Source organism: Nelusetta ayraudi, unplaced genomic scaffold, assembly GCF_046127955.1.
Source record: "Nelusetta ayraudi isolate G7.1 ecotype Tasmania unplaced genomic scaffold, CSIRO-AGI_Nayr_v1 ptg000017l, whole genome shotgun sequence".
NCBI classification, from domain to species: domain Eukaryota; kingdom Metazoa; phylum Chordata; class Actinopteri; order Tetraodontiformes; family Monacanthidae; genus Nelusetta; species Nelusetta ayraudi.
This window is the reverse complement of record NW_027466067.1, coordinates 1,828,635-1,848,605: the sequence shown is the minus strand read 5'-3', so window position 1 is coordinate 1,848,605 and position 19,971 is coordinate 1,828,635. Positions and strand designations below refer to the sequence as shown.

General features: G+C 41.4%; 4 protein-coding genes across 9 annotated transcripts in view; 2 read left to right on the top strand and 2 right to left on the bottom strand.

The window, feature by feature from the left end:
- Positions 1-6,644, top strand: part of dip2bb (disco-interacting protein 2 homolog Bb) — a 44,787-nt gene extending 38,143 nt beyond the window's left edge. For all 4 annotated transcript variants that reach the window (XM_076024629.1, XM_076024628.1, XM_076024631.1 and 1 more), the window contains 8 exons: positions 73-241; positions 788-958; positions 1,080-1,141; positions 1,631-1,688; positions 1,779-1,853; positions 1,970-2,144; positions 2,247-2,370; positions 3,521-6,644. In XM_076024629.1, the coding sequence (XP_075880744.1) occupies positions 73-241; positions 788-958; positions 1,080-1,141; positions 1,631-1,688; positions 1,779-1,853; positions 1,970-2,144; positions 2,247-2,370; positions 3,521-3,773 (1,087 nt within the window). In that variant the 3' untranslated portion in view covers positions 3,774-6,644. The remainder of the gene's footprint in view (positions 1-72; positions 242-787; positions 959-1,079; positions 1,142-1,630; positions 1,689-1,778; positions 1,854-1,969; positions 2,145-2,246; positions 2,371-3,520) is intronic.
- A 697-nt stretch (positions 6,645-7,341) lies between these two features.
- atf1 (activating transcription factor 1) lies at positions 7,342-14,390 on the top strand. Of its 3 annotated transcripts, none has more exons than XM_076024638.1 (7): positions 7,342-7,525; positions 9,588-9,710; positions 9,838-9,935; positions 10,011-10,123; positions 11,574-11,747; positions 12,203-12,356; positions 13,902-14,390. In XM_076024638.1, exons 2-7 carry the CDS (start codon positions 9,588-9,590, stop codon positions 14,044-14,046), a joined length of 807 nt encoding a protein of 268 aa, XP_075880753.1. In that variant the 5' UTR covers positions 7,342-7,525; the 3' UTR covers positions 14,047-14,390. The 3 variants fall into 3 exon arrangements, with proteins under 3 accessions (XP_075880753.1, XP_075880752.1, XP_075880751.1); XM_076024637.1 differs by lacking the exon at positions 7,342-7,525 and adding an exon at positions 8,217-8,438 and having other exon boundaries at positions 12,209-12,356; XM_076024636.1 differs by lacking the exon at positions 7,342-7,525 and adding an exon at positions 8,220-8,438.
- Positions 14,391-14,417: 27 nt separating this feature from the next.
- Positions 14,418-17,009, bottom strand: LOC142887185 (thiol S-methyltransferase TMT1A-like). Its single transcript, XM_076024639.1, has 2 exons — positions 16,442-17,009; positions 14,418-15,106 (listed from the first exon to the last, which is right to left on the bottom strand). The coding sequence occupies exons 1-2, from the start codon at positions 16,928-16,930 to the stop codon at positions 14,870-14,872; spliced, it is 726 nt and encodes a 241-aa protein (XP_075880754.1). The 5' UTR covers positions 16,931-17,009; the 3' UTR covers positions 14,418-14,869.
- Positions 17,010-17,148: 139 nt separating this feature from the next.
- On the bottom strand, positions 17,149-19,308 carry LOC142887183 (thiol S-methyltransferase TMT1A-like). Its single transcript, XM_076024634.1, has 2 exons — positions 18,746-19,308; positions 17,149-18,053 (listed from the first exon to the last, which is right to left on the bottom strand). Exons 1-2 carry the CDS (start codon positions 19,238-19,240, stop codon positions 17,820-17,822), a joined length of 729 nt encoding a protein of 242 aa, XP_075880749.1. The 5' UTR covers positions 19,241-19,308; the 3' UTR covers positions 17,149-17,819.
- Between the last annotated feature and the right edge of the window lie 663 nt (positions 19,309-19,971).

Here is a 19,971-nt window from a genome sequence, read left to right as displayed (position 1 = left end):
TAAAACTCCATCATCTCCGCTCTGCAGTTCCTTGCCTTGTTGTTTTACACACTTTTGCATTTCGCCTTTCAGTGTTTACTCAGGTCACCAGTCCATCCTGATTCCTCCCTTCGAGCTGGAGAGCTGCCTGCCACTGTGGCTGAGCACACTCAGTCAGTACCGCATCAGGGACACCTTCTGTTCCTACTCTGTCATGGAGCTCTGCACTAAAGGGCTGGGAACTCAAACTGAGCTGCTCAAGGTAGGAAGGCGCATGGTAAAGGTTATTCATCCCCTTTTTGAAGGTCCAGTGTGTAACTTTTAGAGATTTTGAGAAGAAACAGCGACATCAAGTGGTTACATTTGACATTTTTTTTACATTTTGCTGCGCTCTTTTACTCCCCCTCCCTCTCCCGAGCTCGCCAGTGAACTACCTGCCTCGTCCACCTTCTTCTTTGCTGGTTTATTTAAGAATGCGAGCATTCATCCTAATGATGAAATGTGCTGTCAGGCGACCTGAATTGTGTGTGTGTTTGTGTGTTTATGTGTATATATATATTATATATATATATATATGTGTACTGTATGTATGTACCAATCGCAGTACACCAAGCAGTATATTAAGTTTCACCTATATAAAAAACATAAATCAAGCCAAATTTTACACACTAGACTTTTAAATGTTAGCATAACTCCTGCGCAGTGTTTTCAGTGTTTTTCTACTGACTATAATTAGAAGTTGGTCAAAGCAAGTGCAATGCAGTCAGTGTGAGCACTTCACCAGGAACCTGTGTGGGTGCATTTGCAGGCCCGTGGAGTGAACCTGTCGTGTGTTCGAAGCTGCGTGGTGATAGCAGAGGAGCGGCCCCGTCTCGCCCTCACGCACTCCTTCTCTAAGCTCTTCAAAGACGTGGGCTTGTCGCCCAGAGCAGTCAGCACCGCCTTTGGCTCCAGGGTGAACCTGGCTGTCTGTCTGCAGGTACAGCCAACAGTGTGACCCCAATGCAAATACTGCCCTGCAACATGAAGTGGAAAAATAGAACCCGAGTGTATCTGTTTTTTCATGTTTGTTTGTTTGTTTGTTTTTTTGCGTGCTCCAGGGAACTACTGGTCCCGATCCTTGTACGGTGTATGTGGACATGAAGTCCCTTCGTCATGACAGGTACAAATACATGGATTCACACAGATGAAGCCGAGGGTCTTGTAGGGTTCATGTGTGGTTGATTTTGAAATCTGTAGGAATTCATTTTTATCTCACAGTGTACAGAAACTTCAGTCTTCAAATTAAATTTCTCTTAATGAGCAGTCAATGAAAATATTCTGTTCAGACATCAAATCTGCAATAGATAAAGCAGCTAACCAGACCAATAGTGTTGACAGATGCCAGATAAATGCACTTGGTGCAATTTGGGGTTGTGGATATGATGCTGGGTTTCCTGACAAGATTGTGGGATGTGTTACTGTGCTCGGTCTTGTGAGACATCCAAGGAATTTATCATTTTTAAAAGAAAGCTGTTCAATAAATCTCTGAAGCTCTGCAGGTTTATTGGACAATAACCAAAGAGTTGTTGCTGTTTTAGTGCATTGAACGATATTTTGAACAACAAAACCAAAAGGATTTGCTTTGTAAAAGCCACAATGTGTTTTGCAGAGTCAGGCTGGTGGAAAGGGGAGCACCTCAGAGTCTCCCTCTGATGGAGTCTGGCAAGGTGAGCATTTGCTTGTGTTTACCAGCTGGTTAAATACATCTTTCAGTTGTGTTCATGTTTATTCATTGGTTTGTGTTTCCATCCGTGCAGATTCTGCCAGGTGTGAGAGTCATCATTGTAAATCCAGAGACTAGAGGCCCGCTGGGGGACTCTCACCTTGGAGAGGTAGGGTGATGGTCTTGAGCAGACGCTCCCTTCAGAAGGACATGTGTTGCTGTCATGTGAAGAGCAAAGCTGTCTGTAATGTGGTGCACATTACTTTTCGACCACTTTCCTCTTAGATCTGGGTGAACAGCCCTCACAACGCCAGTGGTTACTACACCATCTACGGAGAGGAGAGCCTTCAGGCCAACCACTTCAACACCAAGCTCAGCTTTGGTGACCCGCAGACGCTATGGGCCAGGACAGGGTACTTGGGTTTTGTGAAGAGAACTGATCTCTTGGATGCCAGTGGAGGTAAAGAAAATAATATAAAGAAAAAAGATATTGTACAAACAATGAAGCTCCAAACGACGTCCACTCTCAATGCTTCTGTCCTTGCTGCTTTCCTCCGCTCAGACCGACACGATGCCCTCTTTGTGGTGGGTTCGCTGGACGAGACGCTGGAGCTCAGAGGGTTGCGCTACCACCCCATTGACATCGAAACCTCAGTGTCCCGAGCTCACCGCAGTATCGCTGAGAGGTGACATAATTTATTCATACATATCTGCACATTTTTAGTTTCACTTGACTTGACTTTATTTATTCATTTGATGAGGACAATGCGCATTAATCGACATATCAGCGAAAGGCATCATTGTTAAAATGCCGGCGGTAGCACAGTCGCTTGATTTCATCCTTCCTGTCCCAAGACAGGTATCAAAAAAAAACACACATGCAAAACACCATAACAAATGGATCAAACATGGAGAAATCTTACATGAAAGATAAGTCCAGAATCACATAAAAGCTAAAATTACATAGAAAAATAGAAAAGACCAAGAGGTTACTCATGAGAGCAGGTCTAGCGTGTTTACAGCCACTATTTCAAAGTCTTTTCGAAGGTGGCTTTAATGTCACAGTCTCTTAACATGAGCTGGCAGTGTGTTCCAAGACTTTGTTCCTCTGATAGACGCCACCATTTGGCCAAATTTGGCCACTGCAGTTTCATTTTTCCGTACCCCTGCCATTAGTACCTGCAATTTTCTGCCATCTATGCATGATTATTGAACAGATATCAAAGCTTACTGATTGAAATCATATCTGATTGTTGCCAAGGAATCAAAAGTTCCCCACAAAGTTTCGTATTTAAAGGTGAAGTGTGTAATATTTGGAGCTTTTGAGAAGAAACAGCGACATCAAGTGGTTACATTTTAGATTGCTTGGCTTTTTCACTCTCCGTCTCTCTCCCTCTGAACGGTGACCTGAGCACCCAAACCAGGATACCAACCTGCCTTCTTTGTTTTATTTGAAATGTTAATATGAAATATTAAAAAAAAACTGAAATATGGCAGTCTAAGATGGCAGCTAACTGGGAGCAAGACCCTTGTTTTATGTTTATTGTTATATATAAATAAGAACCATTCTATGAAAAAAACCAAATTACTTTTATTGTACTGCTATTGTACATTAATAAAAGTGCGAGACACTTTTATTAATGTATTTAAAGGCTGTTTATTAAGCTTTTACCAATATAGAAATCGTAAAATCAGGCCAAATATTACACACTTGACCTTAAATGTACGTGGGTCGAGATTAGGATTGAAGTCATTTGTCCTAAGTCACAACAAGAGATGTGAACACATCCGTCGGCCTGGATTGTGTAACGCCACTGTGCTCTCGACTGCCAACAGTGCTGTGTTTACCTGGACCAACCTGCTGGTGGTGGTGTCGGAGCTGTGCGGCTCGGAGCAGGACGCGCTGGACCTGGTCCCTTTAATAACCAACGTGGTGCTGGAGGAGCACCACCTCATCGTAGGCGTGGTGGTCATCGTGGACCCCGGGGTGATTCCCATCAACTCCAGGGGGGAGAAGCAGCGCATGCACCTCCGGGACTCGTTCCTGGCCGACCAGCTGGACCCCATCTACGTGGCTTACAACATGTGAGGGGGCCACTGCGGCCTTGACTCACCTGGCAGTCGTCCTCCACACTCTGCAGTCTTTGCAGCACATAGTGCAACAAGAGGCAACCGTGCAGCGCGCGTTTGCCAGCCAGCTCTGCATCACCAGCGTATCTCGGCCACTGCATGTCTGTGATTGGAGCCGCCACCAGTTGTTTCACTGTGTTTTAAACATTTTATTTTGCAAACAATGTGCTTCGTATTGGGGAAAAAAGCCCCTGTTGCACTTTTGGGTTGAATGGGAGAAGCAGCAGAGAGAGAGAAGCGCTTTCTCTCTCTGTGCTCCATCTTTTCAGTCTATACATTACAAATATTTAGTTGTGTGCACACATCCTGCATAGCAGTAATTATGCACTAGTTCAGCCATTTCTCGCTGACGCGGAAGCGGCGTTGAAGAAAGCAAAACATTAAAAGAGAAGTCAGTCAGTCAAGGCCTATCTGCTTATTTAGAAAGCTCATCTTGTCTCATAATGATAAAGCCAAATCAATTTTCCTGCTCTGATATATCTCCTGCCTTATGAAGTTTTAGCCAAACATTCCTGTCCAAGTTTTTTTTTAATTGAATCAGCGATGAGCACCTGTTTATCCCCCTTTGGTTTTGGCTTGTCGTGCAAACCCCACCGAATCCAAAGGGATTGAAATGAAATAGAAAAGAGGCCATATTCTGTACTGTACCTTTATTATTATTAGCCTCTTGTATTTTAGATACTGTATGTTACTGTAAAGATATTTTTATTTGTAAAAATGTAAAAAAAAAAAAAAACAACAACTTATCAGTCACCTTGGTTGATGGCTTCTGGACAGTTAACACAGCTGGGAGCTTCAGTAGCAGAAAAAACATGTAAATAAGACATCCAACAGCTTTGATAATAATTGTAAGAGGAATATTAGCTAATCACGTGAATAACGTCAAAGCATTGTTTGTCAGTTAAGATGTAAAATTGCACTTCCTCAGAAACATGTCTATTTTATTAGAGCGTGTGGCATTGTCAGAGAAAGGCTTCAGGTACAAACTCTTGTGAGGATTCCTGCTCGACAAGTTTGGAGTGTCTACTGGGAGGACTTGCACTCTAATTGTCAGGAATTTGACCTTTTTTTGTTCAAAAAAATGTCCAGAAATAGGAAATAGTATAAGAAGACTAAAACTTATTACTATGATAACGACTGTTTTCAACCTTTGGGGTGATTTTGTAAAAACCTAACCCTACAACTGTCTACAACCGTCATCTAATATCATGGCCATTGTTATTTGTGTTGCTGAGCAGTCAGTCGTCCCACCCCCTTCTCAGTTTGGTATTGCTTAATATGCATGCATTCTCTTCATTGAAACTGTGTTTAAACTATGTTCAGTGTTAAAATGTGTTTAAATTCCAGCAGGCTTACTGTTGATACTGTAATCAGAGGCAGAGGCATGTCAGTTGTGTCTCTTTATTATTATTATTATTATTTTATTTTATTTTTTTTATTGTGTTTAGTCACTGGATGTAAAAGCGTTTGTGAATGCAGTTGCAAAGCTAAGCCACATCTGCACATCAATTGACCATTAAAAATGAGTGTATAAAAAAAAGAAAAAGGGTACAAAAAAAATCCAGATGTGGTTGTGAAATGTTTTTGGTTTCCTGGTATCATGTGCATTCCCTGTGCTCTTTGCCATAACTCCTAGGTTCTTGGTTCTTGATCTGGGTTGTACTCTATTTCAGCACTGAACCCTTAATGTTAACTTGTAAATAATTATATATATATTTTTTGACTTTTGCAATTGTTCAGTTACAACACAGACACTAGCGTGAGAAAGATATGAACTCATTTTAGGATAAAACATTGAATTACTGCACTTTGCACTGGTGAAACTGGTTTCTACTGTTGGGGCCCAATGATTCTATCATTCCCGCTTCATCTAACATTAAATGTGATAATTTAAAATAAATAAATAACGCTTGACAATTTGTTTTGCCAGGTTTTAAGTCCACCTTGAGAGAACAAATCAAATAGCACTTCATTTTAGCTTTAACATTGACTCGTGTTGCAGAATGTTTGCATGACTCAGCCAAGCACAGTAATCAGCTCTTAGCATATCTCATTTCCAGGCTTGAGTGTATGTGTGTGTGCGTGTGCGTGCGTGTGTGTGTGCAAGCTAGCGAGCACGCACACTTGTGTGTCTGGGGGAATCTATGTAATTTAATATTCAGGGAGCATAACTCATAAGACAGGGATGGACCAGGTGGTCCCTTGGTGCAATCTGTGAATAATGCCCATAAAATGTTGATGTTTGTCAAAACAAACCTTGTAATTAAGACAGCCCTTGTTAACCCAATGAGCAAAAAGAGATAGCGAAGACAAGCAAGTGTCCATTGATCTGCTTTACTGGCTGGGAAGCTCATGATGGCTTCCATTAGTTTCACACTATGCAATTCTGATGACAGTGCAATTTAATTTCAAAGCTTGCACAGTCTGGTTGAGATATATATATATATATTGTTATATATTGATATATACATACATATATATACATATATATGTATGTATATCTATATATACATACATATATATATGCTAATACATTTTGTATTGATTCAGAAGATCGGACTGATAGGATTTTACAAATAGTATACTCTTGAGCTCTAATATTTTGTGTATGCACTCTTGGTATGTTGAACATGAATTATTTGTGTATTCTAAACTGTTCCATTAAGGTGTACAACACTGAAAAATCTTTAATGTTTTAACTAATATAGTTGAGAAATCAAGGTGGTACACCCTTTCCCATTTTGTTTTTCTCATCTGAAATTTTTGGTTTGTTGAACTTTGTTTTATACTGTATGTAAAAGTAATACAGAATAAACAAGCATTTAATCAACTTATGTCTCTTGATTTCAATGACATTTGTTATTCATGTTCTAGTTAGTCAGTCCTATAGAATAGATTCCAAACATGCTGACAGTCACTCATTTAATCAATCAATCATTTAAGAATTTGTCAGAAAAACATAATGGTCCAAAATGGCGTAGCAATCATACTTCGGAAACTCGTGTAAATATTAATTTACCCTACAATCAATATTGTTCTGAAATGTTATATATATTTTGCTGCATAAAAAAACATGTAGTATTGGTCTGACAAAAATAACACTCCGTGCTTTGTTACACGACTGCAAATATTACATAATATGAAGCATTAGTCACAGGGCTTGTTTACAGGGAAACGACCAAACTCAGAGGGCCCAGCAATATAAAAAAAAAATATTGTGACGAATAACATTAAACTGTGAAGGACCCTCAACTGTATTCAGGATGGCAAATATATCATGTTCTCACTTGGTTTTTTAAGGGTATAAAGTCGAAAGCAATTTAAGCGACAAAAATAAAGTTGTTTTTGTTGTTATTGATTTAGGAGAAAACAACGCTTTCTTTTATAAACAAACTATTCCGTCTTCGACAAGATAACTTTGCAACTCCAGTTTTTTTGTGTGTTTCAACTCTTTCCAGTCAAACTCTTCTCACCAATCATAAAGGCCGAATGAGAGTATTACGTAATGTCTTCTCCAGCCAGCCCCGCCCACTTCCTCTAAGGAAAAAAAGTGCTATTTTTTAGCTGACATCTTTGTATTTTTAGCTGTTAGCCGTTATTGCTAAGTAAGTTTTCGAGGCAGTTTTTTTTTGTCTTGGGGGTGGAAGTGTACAAAGCAACTTGCGCGACTTCCTCGCTGTGAACGGGAACGACATCGCGGCCTTCGAGAAGGTAAAATGAATCGTGTCTGGCCCCGAGTGTTACTTTCTGCGCTACGGCGGCGGCGCTAATGGCGGCTGTTGCTCCGTCAACTCCTCGCCGTTCTACGAAAAGGGAAGGTGTAGTTAGCTTAATGGCTCCCTCGTAACCGCTGACGTCTATTGACGCGGCAAGTGTGCGTGCTAGTGACAGCGATACACATATTTACTCACTGAGAGACAAAAGCCCGACCGACCGGGAGAGAAATGGAACTCTCCTTTGCACTTTGAAGATGACATTTTTGATCGGTTTAAAAAAAAAAAAAAAAAAAAAACCAACAGCTTCACAGCCGTTAAACTAATTGTTAGCTGCCATTGACTAGCAGTCATCCGGTTGCTTGAGGGTTGAGAACTGCGGGCAAAGTAGCGTCAACGACTCGGAGCAACTTTGCATTTCACTTGCCAAAGTTACGTCGGGCCGAAGCCGTATGCGTCGTGAAAACGTTTATAAATATTCAATTCGCAAACGGTGAAAGTTGCCGTTATATAGTGTCGGGGCCTAGACTCTGTCCTGCAACTCCGTGTGAACGTTAGTTGGATTAGCTAATACTGACGAGGAAGTCGCTATTTATTAATGACACTCTTTTGGAGGGATTATCTCTCCGTTCCGACCATTTGAATGCGCTGCTGTGTCTGAACCCTAAAGAGGTTAATAAGTTGCGCTCAGGCCACAGGTTGAGTGTTAGTTAGTGTGGTTACTTTGCAGACGCCATAGACGCAAAGCCACGGCGCGGTGTCGGTAGTTGGTGCGGAACGGTCGCATTGATTTATTTGCTGCTAGATTTCTGATGGGGGAAGCGCAACAGGGCAGCGACGGCGCCGAGTCGCAGGCAGCCGTCACGCCCAGCACCTTCACAGGCTCTCGGTTGTCACAGATAGTCCAACAGGTAAACCGAGCACTTTGTATTCGCCGAGTCGAAAACAGTCGCATAAACACTCGCAAAAGGTGATCGTCTAAAATCGGATGGCGGGCAAACTTTGCGAAATTTGACAGAATTCATTGGGAGCCAGAACAGCAGCAGATGGATGGTGACCCATCTCATAGGAGAGAAACTATACGGGATCATATATATATATACGGGAAACTATCACGGGATATGTGGGAAAACATATGCTTTAATATCAATTGAAAATAAACAAAAGCAAAGTTACAACAAAATATGTCTTTGAAGCCCCACGGTGTTTAGCTCTTTATTGAAATGACTGAAAACACAAAGGGGGGGGGGGGGGGGGGGGATGGATGAAATACAGCTATTTTATGACTTGTCTAATATTAATATAATTTCTTCAATTTTTGACGGGCTTCATATGGCCCTCGGGCTGTAGTTTGCCCATGCCTGGTCTAAATCAATGTCATGGTGAAAGGAGAGACCTTATGGATTGAACTTTATACTGTATGTAATGCAGCCTGGTGGCACCTTTGTGTTGTCGATTGCTGCTATCCTGTAGCAGCGCAAGCATACATTTTAGATTAAATGCGGTGGTCAGTCAAATCAGGGCGTTGTCTGATTCTGGTCTCCTGTGACAGTTTAGGTACTGTTAGTGGACCAGAAATGTATGTGTGGAAATGGAAAATGCATGTAAATGGACTTATACGTAATCATCTTGACAAGATGATGTTTTCAGTTAAATGCAAAGTTGTTGTTGTACATTTTTATTTAAAATCTCACTTTAATTTTTCTGTGAATTAAGATTTATTTTTTTTATATCAAGGATTTGATAATGAAGGCTTTTTTTTTCTTTTTCTTTTGCTCTTGTGAAGTATTAATAAAAATCTGTTCACATATTCTGTTTATATCAGCACTTTTGAATGTCTTCTTTTTTATCGCGGTGGAAATCTTAATTCTAAGCACAGTTAGTATCACTGCAGGTGACGAAGCCAGATTTTTATTACTCCACCAGTTTTGGTGAAATATCTTCGCTCAGCCATCTGTTCTTTACTTCTGTTGAGAGCGTTGTTGTTGTCTAAGCTGAATGCATTCATCCTCATGGACATTTGTTTTTGTGCGTCTCTACCTGTTTTTTTTTCCCCCTAGATGTCACTGGGAGGTTCTTCTGTGGCTGTTGTTCAGCTTCCAGGTGGCCAGTTTCAGGTTCAGGGAGTGATCCAGTCTGCACAGTCTTCAGTGATTCAGTCCCCGCAGGTGCAAGCTGCTCAAGTTAGTCCACTTGATTCTCCTAAAACTGACACGAATCAATCGCCTTCCGCATAATGACCGTCTTTGCTGCGTTTGCTGAACATCGGCCTCTTATTGCTTTGATAAAACCGACTTGTGCTCTGTTAAGGCCCCTGGCACAGACAGTGAAGATTCACAGGACTCGTCGGACAGTGGAGTCAGCGCCCAAAAGACCAGAGAAATTCTGGCTAGAAGGCCGTCATACAGGTAACACACCTGCAGACCGTCCACAGGCAGCCTCTGTGAAATGGAGTCTTGACAGTGTTCATTCTAACCTTGTAGAAAAATCCTAAACGACCTTTCATCTGAGGAGTTGGGAAAGGACGGCAGCCCGGCTTCCGCAGGCGTTACAGTCCCCACGACCCAGATCTACCAGACCAGCGGCGGGCAGTATTGTATGAACCTTTGCATTCTGTTGCACCCACACGAGAGAATGAACTCCAAACTGGGGTCACTGGCATGTCTTTACAGTTACAGTACACCATTTACATTGGATTTTTTTAGACTCTTATTCTATAGAGAGCACATCTGGGATAGGCCCAGTGGTTTATGTATTAATCATAACTCTGCAGTTTTATGTTGCTGAGCCTCCCAGAAAACTAACTGTGAAAGCTGCTATTCTTGTGTGAGTAATGTCAAACTGTGAAGAAAGGTCATTGTGAATCTCTGTGACTTTGTCTAAAAGTTCTTGTCGTTTGAAAAGTGTCTCTGTTTCTTTAGAAATGATGACCTGGCACGAAACCTTCGTCTGTGTTTCTCACCTCCTGTTTTGATTGAAAGTGCAGTCTGGAGAGATTTGTGCCTTTTAGCTGTAGAGTAGAGCAGAGTGCATTGGCCCCTTGCTGTCTCTGCACAGAGGAGAAGCTCCTTCTCTCTTTGAGCTCACACACGCCCCCTTCAGTGAGGTATAGGTGCCAGCTGCCTTAACTCGAGGTTGTTTTATTAGGTTTTATGTAAAATCAACAAGACTCAACATGTTTACTATCATTGCAAAATATACCATCAAGACTGTATTTACCACATAGATTGTGCCGATGATATGCAGAGAGCACCACATGATGCACTCAGCCCAGTTTGTGAGGGATTGTGCAATTTGAGATGAGCTTGACCACATGTCAACCCCTGTCTATGTGAATGAGAAATCAGCAAATTCAGCATTTATTATTTATTTATTTATTTATTTTACTGTAAGAGTGATTTAAGTGTCATAACTTACAGATAATACACTTATAACCTGTGTTGTTGGGATTACTCATTAAAAGTAATGCAACTACCGATTACTTCTTATTAAAGCAATCTAATTACTTCTTTAACTACTTTGTTTCATAAGAAATCCATTACTGATTACTTTAATTTAAAAAAAAAAAGTTAAATTAGCAGTTGCTCAGTACTTTGGAATGAACTTTATTAAAGTGCAAATTTTGCAATTGCAAATATTGCCTCTGTGCTCTTAACATGAATGAATTTTTGCTCACAAACTGCATATTTCACAGAACAAACTCATGTACAGCACTGGTGCCTTTTGCACAGCCCATAGTGTTAAAATAATTAGAATAAAAAAAGAAGATTTTGGAAAAGTAACGAAATCGTTACTTCATAAAGTAAGTATGATATAATTATAGTTTTTGCCACAGTAATGGAGTTACATTACCCTGTTACTTAAAAAGTAGTTTAATTAAGTATTGGATTACTTAGTAAAAGATTACTTCCCAACACTGCTTATAACACTGATCAATAGCGAATGGCCAATATATGTTTTGCATTTCGTGATGACAGGGGTCATGATAGCATTATTGATGATGTCATTTATTATGCTTATGCTATGCTTTATTTTCCTCATTTTAGTTACTATCTCTGCTAATGGCACAATCCAGCTGGCAACCCCAGGATCTGAAGGCCTCCAGGGTCTGCAGACAGTCACCACTGGTGGAGCCCAGCAGAGCACCACCGTCCTTCAGTATGCACAGACACCCGATGGTCAACAGATCCTTGTTCCCAGCAATCAGGTCGTTGTACAAGGTCAGTCTACTCGGAAATGCTCTCTGGAGCAAAAAAAAAAAGAAGAAAAAATGTAAAAATCCACACAACCTGCAGAATTTTGGGTCCAGATTATCGACTCCCTCTTTAGGTGTCGAGCATTTCATCAGTAATGTCTCAGGAAATTGCATTGCATTGCATTGTTAGCGTCATGCGTGCTCTTGACATGAGTCTGACCCTGACTGTGCAACAGTTCACTGAAGCAAGAAAACACATTATATAATACCAGCATGCAGCCTCAGACTGTCTGGTTTGACAGCCTGTTCTTCATTTCCTGTGTGTGTTCTTCATTTCACTGTCAGGTGATTTTATTCTAGCCTAAACTTACTCAGTTTTCAATGCCTTATGCAAAACTCACTGTTAATGTTTATGGTCAACAACTACCAGTGAGATGGAGACGATATGAAGGCACATACAGCTTGCGGTGTTTTTGCCAGGAGCAGGAGGGGAGCTGCAAACATACCAGATCCGCACAGCGTCTGCGTCCAGCTCGCTGCCCCAAACTGTCGTCATGGCGTCTTCTGTGGGACTGACTCCAGGCAAGACTGATGACCCCACCATGAAGAGGGAGATCAGACTTGCCAAGAACAGGTAGTGAAACATTTCTGTAGTGGTTCGGTAGACAACGGCACCCGGCGGTATTTCGCTACGCTTCGGCCAGTCACAAAACTTGTATCAAAAACCGCATGTTGTGTCAGTGGATCCAGTCAGGAGCTGAGACTGGTGATGCACGACTTGTTGACCCGCACAACCACATCAATTATCACAACCCGCCTCAGCCCACAATCCACTGTCATTAAATACACTACTGTATTTTTGAACATGGCTTCTTTTATTCTGTCAAAAAAGGTGGTTGCAAACAGCCTCAGCAGGCGAATGTCACTTCCAAGTGCAAAGTGCATGAAACAACAACCAACAGAATACAATAACTTAACGCAGTTACCACATTAACCCGAGTGTCTCTGTTTGGGCAAACAAGTAGTAGAATATTGCAGCCTAAGAGAACAGAACCATTCAAAGTTCTTTCCAGTCGTCCTAAAACTCTCTAATCTTTCTCCTCTGTGTTTGTTGTGGTGCCGCTCGGCGCTTTCATGACATCCGTGTCAGGGGCGTATGCAGTACGTAACCTATGCGTTTAACTAACTTATTAACATTAGATCGCTGAGACGACAATATTAACAAGTGTAATAGTATATATACATATGAAATTTATTTTCAACATATAAGAAATAAATATTTCACCATTTGTAAGAGAGAAAAATCCCATTTTGACTTGACTCGGCTGTAATTTTGTTTATTTTTATTGGATAGTCATAAACTTTATATTTAATATGAACTGATAGTGCACAAGTTTTTTTTAATTATAGTTTGTGGTTTGATTATATCTGTACTTTTAATTATTTTTACACTACAATATTGCCTTTGCTCGTCAGTAGGTTCAAATATATATATATATATATATATATATATATATATATATATATATATATATATATATACATATATGTATGTATAATTCTCACAGCAGCAGTTTGAGACAGTTGGTTGGATTCAATTAAAATGGACTTCTTTCATTTGGCTCATTAGATAATTGCTGTATGTCGTCATTGGAACATCAGTGCTACACAATATTAGAACATGCAGTAGTCTACAATAAGCATGTTGCAATTGAGTGATACATTTAAAAAAGGAAAAACTAAAACCCTGATATATACCTTGGTCACGTGACACAATAGTGTCTTGATTCATTAAACACAGATCATTATAATGCCACCTGAAAATATGCCCCACCTCCCCATCATTTCAGCGTTCTGTCCTTGAAGTCACTTGTCACTCGCCTTTGCCTCGAGCGTCTCCAAGCGTGGCTGCCTCCTAGGACTGTAGTGTTTCATCTAATGTTTCAAAAATATATTCAACAATATTATTGTCATTATATTTTGTTTGGCAAAAACATGATCAGATAGTGCACTGAATGTAACCTATTGCTAGGCACACTTCTCAACAGTTCTCAGATACGTGATATATTGCATGCGTTGACACTACAATGTCATTATATTGTGTTGTGGCTAATCATTGGTCCTTGTTTCATAACTTCCCTGCCTGACTTCTATTTTATATTTATGTCCTAATTTTCAGGGAGGCGGCCCGTGAATGTCGGCGGAAGAAAAAGGAATATGTGAAATGCCTGGAAAACCGTGTTGCTGTCCTCGAAAACCAAAACAAGACACTGATTGAAGAACTCAAAACTTTAAAGGACCTTTACTGCGTTAAAACAGGATAAACTCTGAACACGGGGTGAGTATTGAGACATAACGTGGGAGCAAAGCTCAGTCATTTGGACATGAACTGGGTTTCTGGGAACATGTAATCCAGACTGAGATTCTCCAGTTTTTTTGTTTTTTTTCCGTTTTTTTTTTACTGTTTGATATAAAAGTGACTTGTAATGGCAGTAAAATATACTCAGCAAACAAAACTGGCCATTTTTTTCCACCTGCAGTTTTAAAAACAGATATTTTAACATTAAGCCGCATAGATTTTTAATACTGGGAGGGTTTTGAAATTGTGGGCTTTAAATTCGAGTCTCAGTTTCGTATTGTGTCCCTTTTCTTTTTCAATGCATTTTTTTTTTTTAAATGCTGCTTCAGAGTGCTGTTTGTTTTTTTTGTTTTTTTTAAAACCTTTACCAGCATTTGTGAAGTTTTGCCTGTATATTTACCACACAGAAGTTATTCCCTATTTTGTGAACCAACATTTTCCCCTCAGTCCCCTATCAGGAGATGTTACAATTGTCATTCCTTATTTTTGTGCAATGGAATATAAAGGGTAACCGAAAGGTGGATTGTTTGATTGTGTCTCGGCAGTTACTTAGACAATCAGGGAAAAAAAAAAACAAACACACTGTCCAGGTAATATTTATTATGTACATCTTTGGTGGGGTAGGGGAGAAGAACAAACAGTGAATTGTTGCTTATTCTGTAAGTAAATAAATATATTTTTACTCAGTAAATGCACCGTGGCAATTATCCTTGTTTGCTGTAACATATCTGTTTTTCTTCTCTGTAAAAATGCTGCAAAGTCTACGAAGCACTTCGCTCTCCAACCAGTCATTTAATGGCGTATCCCATAATATGAGGTCTAATGAGAAAGGTGACATCATGCGCCTCAATGTGCTTTAAGTGAATGTCAGAGAAACCAGCTGCTTGGAGGTCTTTCCACGTTGCTCTGGTGATGACGCATCCGTCCCCAAGAAAGAACCACAGGCGTTCCAGCACATGCTGGAAGAAGTATGTCCAGGTCGATGGATCTGAAACGACGTGTTCCAGAAAGTAGAAGGCCCCTCCCTGAAGGACGCAGCCAAGAAAAAGAGGTTTCATCATGAAACTGTGACCACAGTGGCTGTGATTTCTTTCTTTCTTCCTTTTCCTCTTTCCTCTCAATTATTGCTGCAGTGCACAGAAACTACAGAAACACGCTCAGTTTGTGGTGACATTTATAAAAGGCAAAAAGAAGAGATTCACATTTTAAAACAAGATCGTATATACAGGTACATGTATACCCTGTATATGGTGCACATCTAAAACAGTTTCTCTAATTACATTTAATCAGTTATTTTTTAAAAAGGTTTAATAGAAACCACAAAGGGGGTAAAGAGTCATTAAATACTATCAATCTACCTATATACTATCAATCGGGGCTGGCTGGTTTTAAAAAGAATTGCACTTTATTTGTGAAAGCAAATCTATCAGTGTAATACGTCACCATCCTGAGACACAAGAATCATTACTTTTATACACTAAGCCATTGCAAAAACTTTGAAATGAATGTGTTTGTTTCTTAAATAATGCACAGCTTCTTCCCACAGATATTAAGTTAATGGGTGACTTTAAATTGGCCAAAGGCATCATGGTGTTGTGTATGATAAACAGTGGAGGCTCTCACCCAGGGGTCACCAACCTTTTTGAACCTGAGAGCTACTTCATGAGTACTGAGTCATATGAAGGGCAACCAGTTTGCTACACTCTCCTGTAATAACTCAGTTAGCCTTGAGTTGTATGTGATCATTAACGATCCTGATCTATGTAAAGACAACGATCACGGTACTGAGTTCTCAATAATTATCAACAACGACTATAAAAGGTTGGTTAAAATGAGGTAGCACATCAACAAGATGTCCTGTGGACTACTAATGTGGTCCTTGAGGGGGTTGGTGGGGGGGGGCTACCAAGTGCCCGTGAGCATCGTGTTGGTGACCCCTGCTCTAACGAAAAGACCAGGTCCAGAGCCCCCACCACCCAAAGTGTGGGAGAAGCAGTGAAAGGTGATGGAATGAATCAATTACCACCGTGTCATATTAAATATAATACTTACATTTGGACTATTTGGGTTGTTAAAGGAGCGTTTGCAACACCTAAACAGGGTATCTGGTTTAAGAAAAAAGGACAAATTTGTATTGTAGTGTTTCTGTTACAATAAGGCTTTTTGGAGCGTAATGACCCATGACCTTGTCCCGGGTGCATTTACCATGGAAAAAGCCAGTCGTGAAATTGTCTTTGTGGTCAGACTACTTTGGAACAGTGCTTACGGTTTGTGGTCAATCACACACGTCAAGTTGCAAACGCACCCATTTCACATTTCCCACAGCCTGTGAAGGCAGCTTTTAGGTTGGCCAAACTCACGGGTCTTAGGATTCGTCGGACCTCCTGCAGAACCGTCCGGACGTCCCTGACTGAGCACAGGACCAGAGTGCAGACGACCACGTCCACCGACTCGTCGTCCACCGCCGGCATGTCTTCTGCCGCCACCACCAGGAAGTCGCCGTAGGTCAGGTGCGCGTTGGCGTCCATGCTGCGCCGCAGGTACTTTTGGAAGTGTGGGTTGGGGTCGGTGCAGACCACGGTGCATCCGTAGGGGTAAAACCTGAAGTTTGCCCCGCTGCCGCAGCCGATCTCCAGCAGGCGGAGGGTCCCGTCCGGGTTCGCGAACTTGGTCACGCTTCGGAAAAGGTCCCTCTTCGTGTGGTGCATCTTCTCATTGTACGAGAACGTGATGTTGTAGGCGAGCGCGGGAAACAGGCGTCTGTATACACCTGTGACCCGCACGAGGGTTAGGGGCCAGGTGATCACGTGGCAGATAAGTTTGCATATCACCATTAGACAGAATCTCATCGTAGCTGGCGGCGATCCGGTAGGTCTGGTAGAAGAGCGACGACGTGAGAAGATCAAAAGATTTACGACACGTAAAGCTGTGAAGGACGGTGCTCGTTTTCACCACACGATGGCGCGCTCTCGCCTACCACTGGACGAAGGGTCCCCCCCCCCAATAGGATTCACAAGTCTAGTAGATCGAATCTAGTCATGGTAAAGAGTTACAGAGGGAGACGTCGTGCTTTTATCATCATTGAAGTTTTAATCACTTACAAAATCACAGCACACAGGAAACGCTGACAAATAGCTGATATGCACTAGAATAAGTGAAAGAAACTGCAATCAAGTTAGCTTTTCAACTCCACCAAAGGCAAAAAGCCCTTTTATTACAAAAATAAAAGTATCACAGTGAGAGGTGCGATCATTATCGGTGATTATACCACTTGGTGCATTCTTCAGACTAATATGGTGGCACACTAATTGAGAATGTTAGTGGTATTATGAAATACTCATCACCAGTGATCACCAATGCCTGTGCTTTAAAGATGCATACAACTAAAAATAAAACAAATTGCACCTGTTTTGTAGACTCCACAGGCAACTGTACAAAATATAGTTGTTGACTTACCTTTTTAGGTTTACATAGAGTTGTTGGGTTTTTTCGAAAAAAAAAAAAAAAAAGTAACTTGTGCATATATTTACAAATCAACTCCTTCCATAATGTTGCGTATGTATTCTTCTGTGTCTACATTTATCACATTTAATAGGTGCTCATTAAGTTCAGCCACTTTGTTTTTTATTTCTTTTGTAATTATACAACTGAGATTTTATTCTTGCATAAAACCTGACGCTGGCACTAAGTCGTGGAGAACACTGCACACTGTTTATGTGCTCAAAGCAAAGTCTGAATCTATTTCACAGAATAGCCAATAATATGTGGCTTGATTAAGGCGACAAGTGGGGCTTGGATGTGCCTCAATTTGAGTTCGGAGAAACCAGCCTCCTCCAGATCTTTCCAGGTCTCCCGGACGATCTGGCATCCATCACCAAAATAGTACCACGCTGGCTGAAGGACATGCTGGAAGAAGAACGTCCACGTCGAGGGTGCTGCCACAACATGCTCAATGAAAAAGAAGGCTCCACCCTGCAACATAATCACTGTGTTAAATGTGCACAACTTGTATAACGGAAAAACATCCATCGATCATTTCCATCCGTCAGTAAAAGCAGGTGTCCATACAAGTTTTCTCTGTGAATTATGACTCCTATTCGACCGCAATGAACACGGTCTACTGAAGTATTACATAACGTATGCAGACGTTATCTCCACCTTACACACACACACACACACACACACACACACACACACACACACACACACACACACACACACACACACACACACACACCTCTCATTTAAAATTGTTCGGGAAAAAACACCATAGAATCTTTAGGGGGGAAACAAGTGGTTGAGTTACCTGCAGGTTGCTGTTCACACATTATTATTATTATTATTATTATTATTATTATTATTATATATCAATATTATATATTTTTTTTATTCATCACACTATATTGAACTGTTTTATTAATATAATTACATTTTTTAGGTGAATTACAACAGTATTACTTTCTTGCACACTTTCTGATACAAAGGTCATTCTTCACACACACACAGCACTGAACTGAATTGTGTGCACAACTCAGTGACCCTGAGGGGGGGGCAGTGGCACAGCACATCGCTGCAGCAGCAGCAGCTTACAGTACGCGTGTAGACGGTCGCAACATTTGTCAGGAAAATGAGAAACATCCCTGCAATCTCGTCGAGTGACTTACAGGCCTCAGGACGCGGTGAATCTCGCGCAGAGTTTGCGGGACGCTGCCGACGGTGCAGAGCACCAGGGTGCAAACCACCACGTCAACAGAGTTGTCCTCGACTGAACTCATGTCCTCGCCCGACGCCACCACGAACTTCTCGTACGCCAGCTGGTCATTCTTCGCCATGTTGGTCGTGAGGAACCTCTGGAACTGCGGGTTGGGGTCGGTGCAGATCACCTTGCAGCCCGCCGGGTAGAACTCAAAGTTGGTGCCCGTGCCGCAGCCCAACTCCAGCAGCGTCAGCTTCCTGCCGGCCGGCGCGAAGTCGGACAGCGAGCGGAACAACTCCTTCTTCTCCTCGTGCATCTTCTTGTTGTAGGAGAGGGCGAAGCCGTTCAGGATGATCGGGAAGATGCGCTTGTATATTTTGAAGAGGCCCAGAGCGTCGATGAGGTGCAGAGGCACGCACAGCACGTTGACCACGAAGGTGCAGCACTGCATGATAAGAGCCATTTTGACGGCCGTCGTCTCCCAGTAAACAACCAGCCTGACTCGCTTCACGGCAGCAGCCCCCTGCAACTTTATCGCACGCACACACGCAGCCACTCCTCCTTGGCCACCGTCTTCTTCTTCTTCTCTTGTTATGTAACCACATGTGGCGGTGGTTGTGCGAAACAGGTGGCTACAAGCGGCCAAGTACAATACTGCCATCTTGTGGCGTGGAGTGCAGATACAGTTAAATGACACCTGATAATAAAATGGAAGGAATAATTCCTGCACCACCTCTATTAAGCTGTCTGCTTAATAAATACAACTCCATCCCATTTCCATTGTTTATTCTCTATTATGCGGTAACGTTTTTGTTCCATTCTATCGTCTTTTCCCAACATTTTGTCCTACCTCAGTTAAAGTTTTAGGTCTCATAATTTTTTAAGTTGAAGGTTTGCAACAATAATAATAATTTATTCTCTCTCTCTTTAAAAAAAAAACAAAAAAAACTTCAGTCTTGTCTGATGATCAGACATTCTTTCAACTGTGTTAATAATTCAAAAATAGTACAACAAAGCCAACAATCAATACTTAAGTTCCATTTGTAGGAGCAGAGTTGTGTCTTTTCACCTTGTCATGTAGGGAGTGTCTGTGTGGAGGTGTGTCAGTGTGTGTGTGTGTGTGTGTGTGTGTGTGTGAGAGAGAGAGCGTGTGTGTGTGTGTGTGTGTGTGTGTGTGTGTGTGTGTGTGTGTGT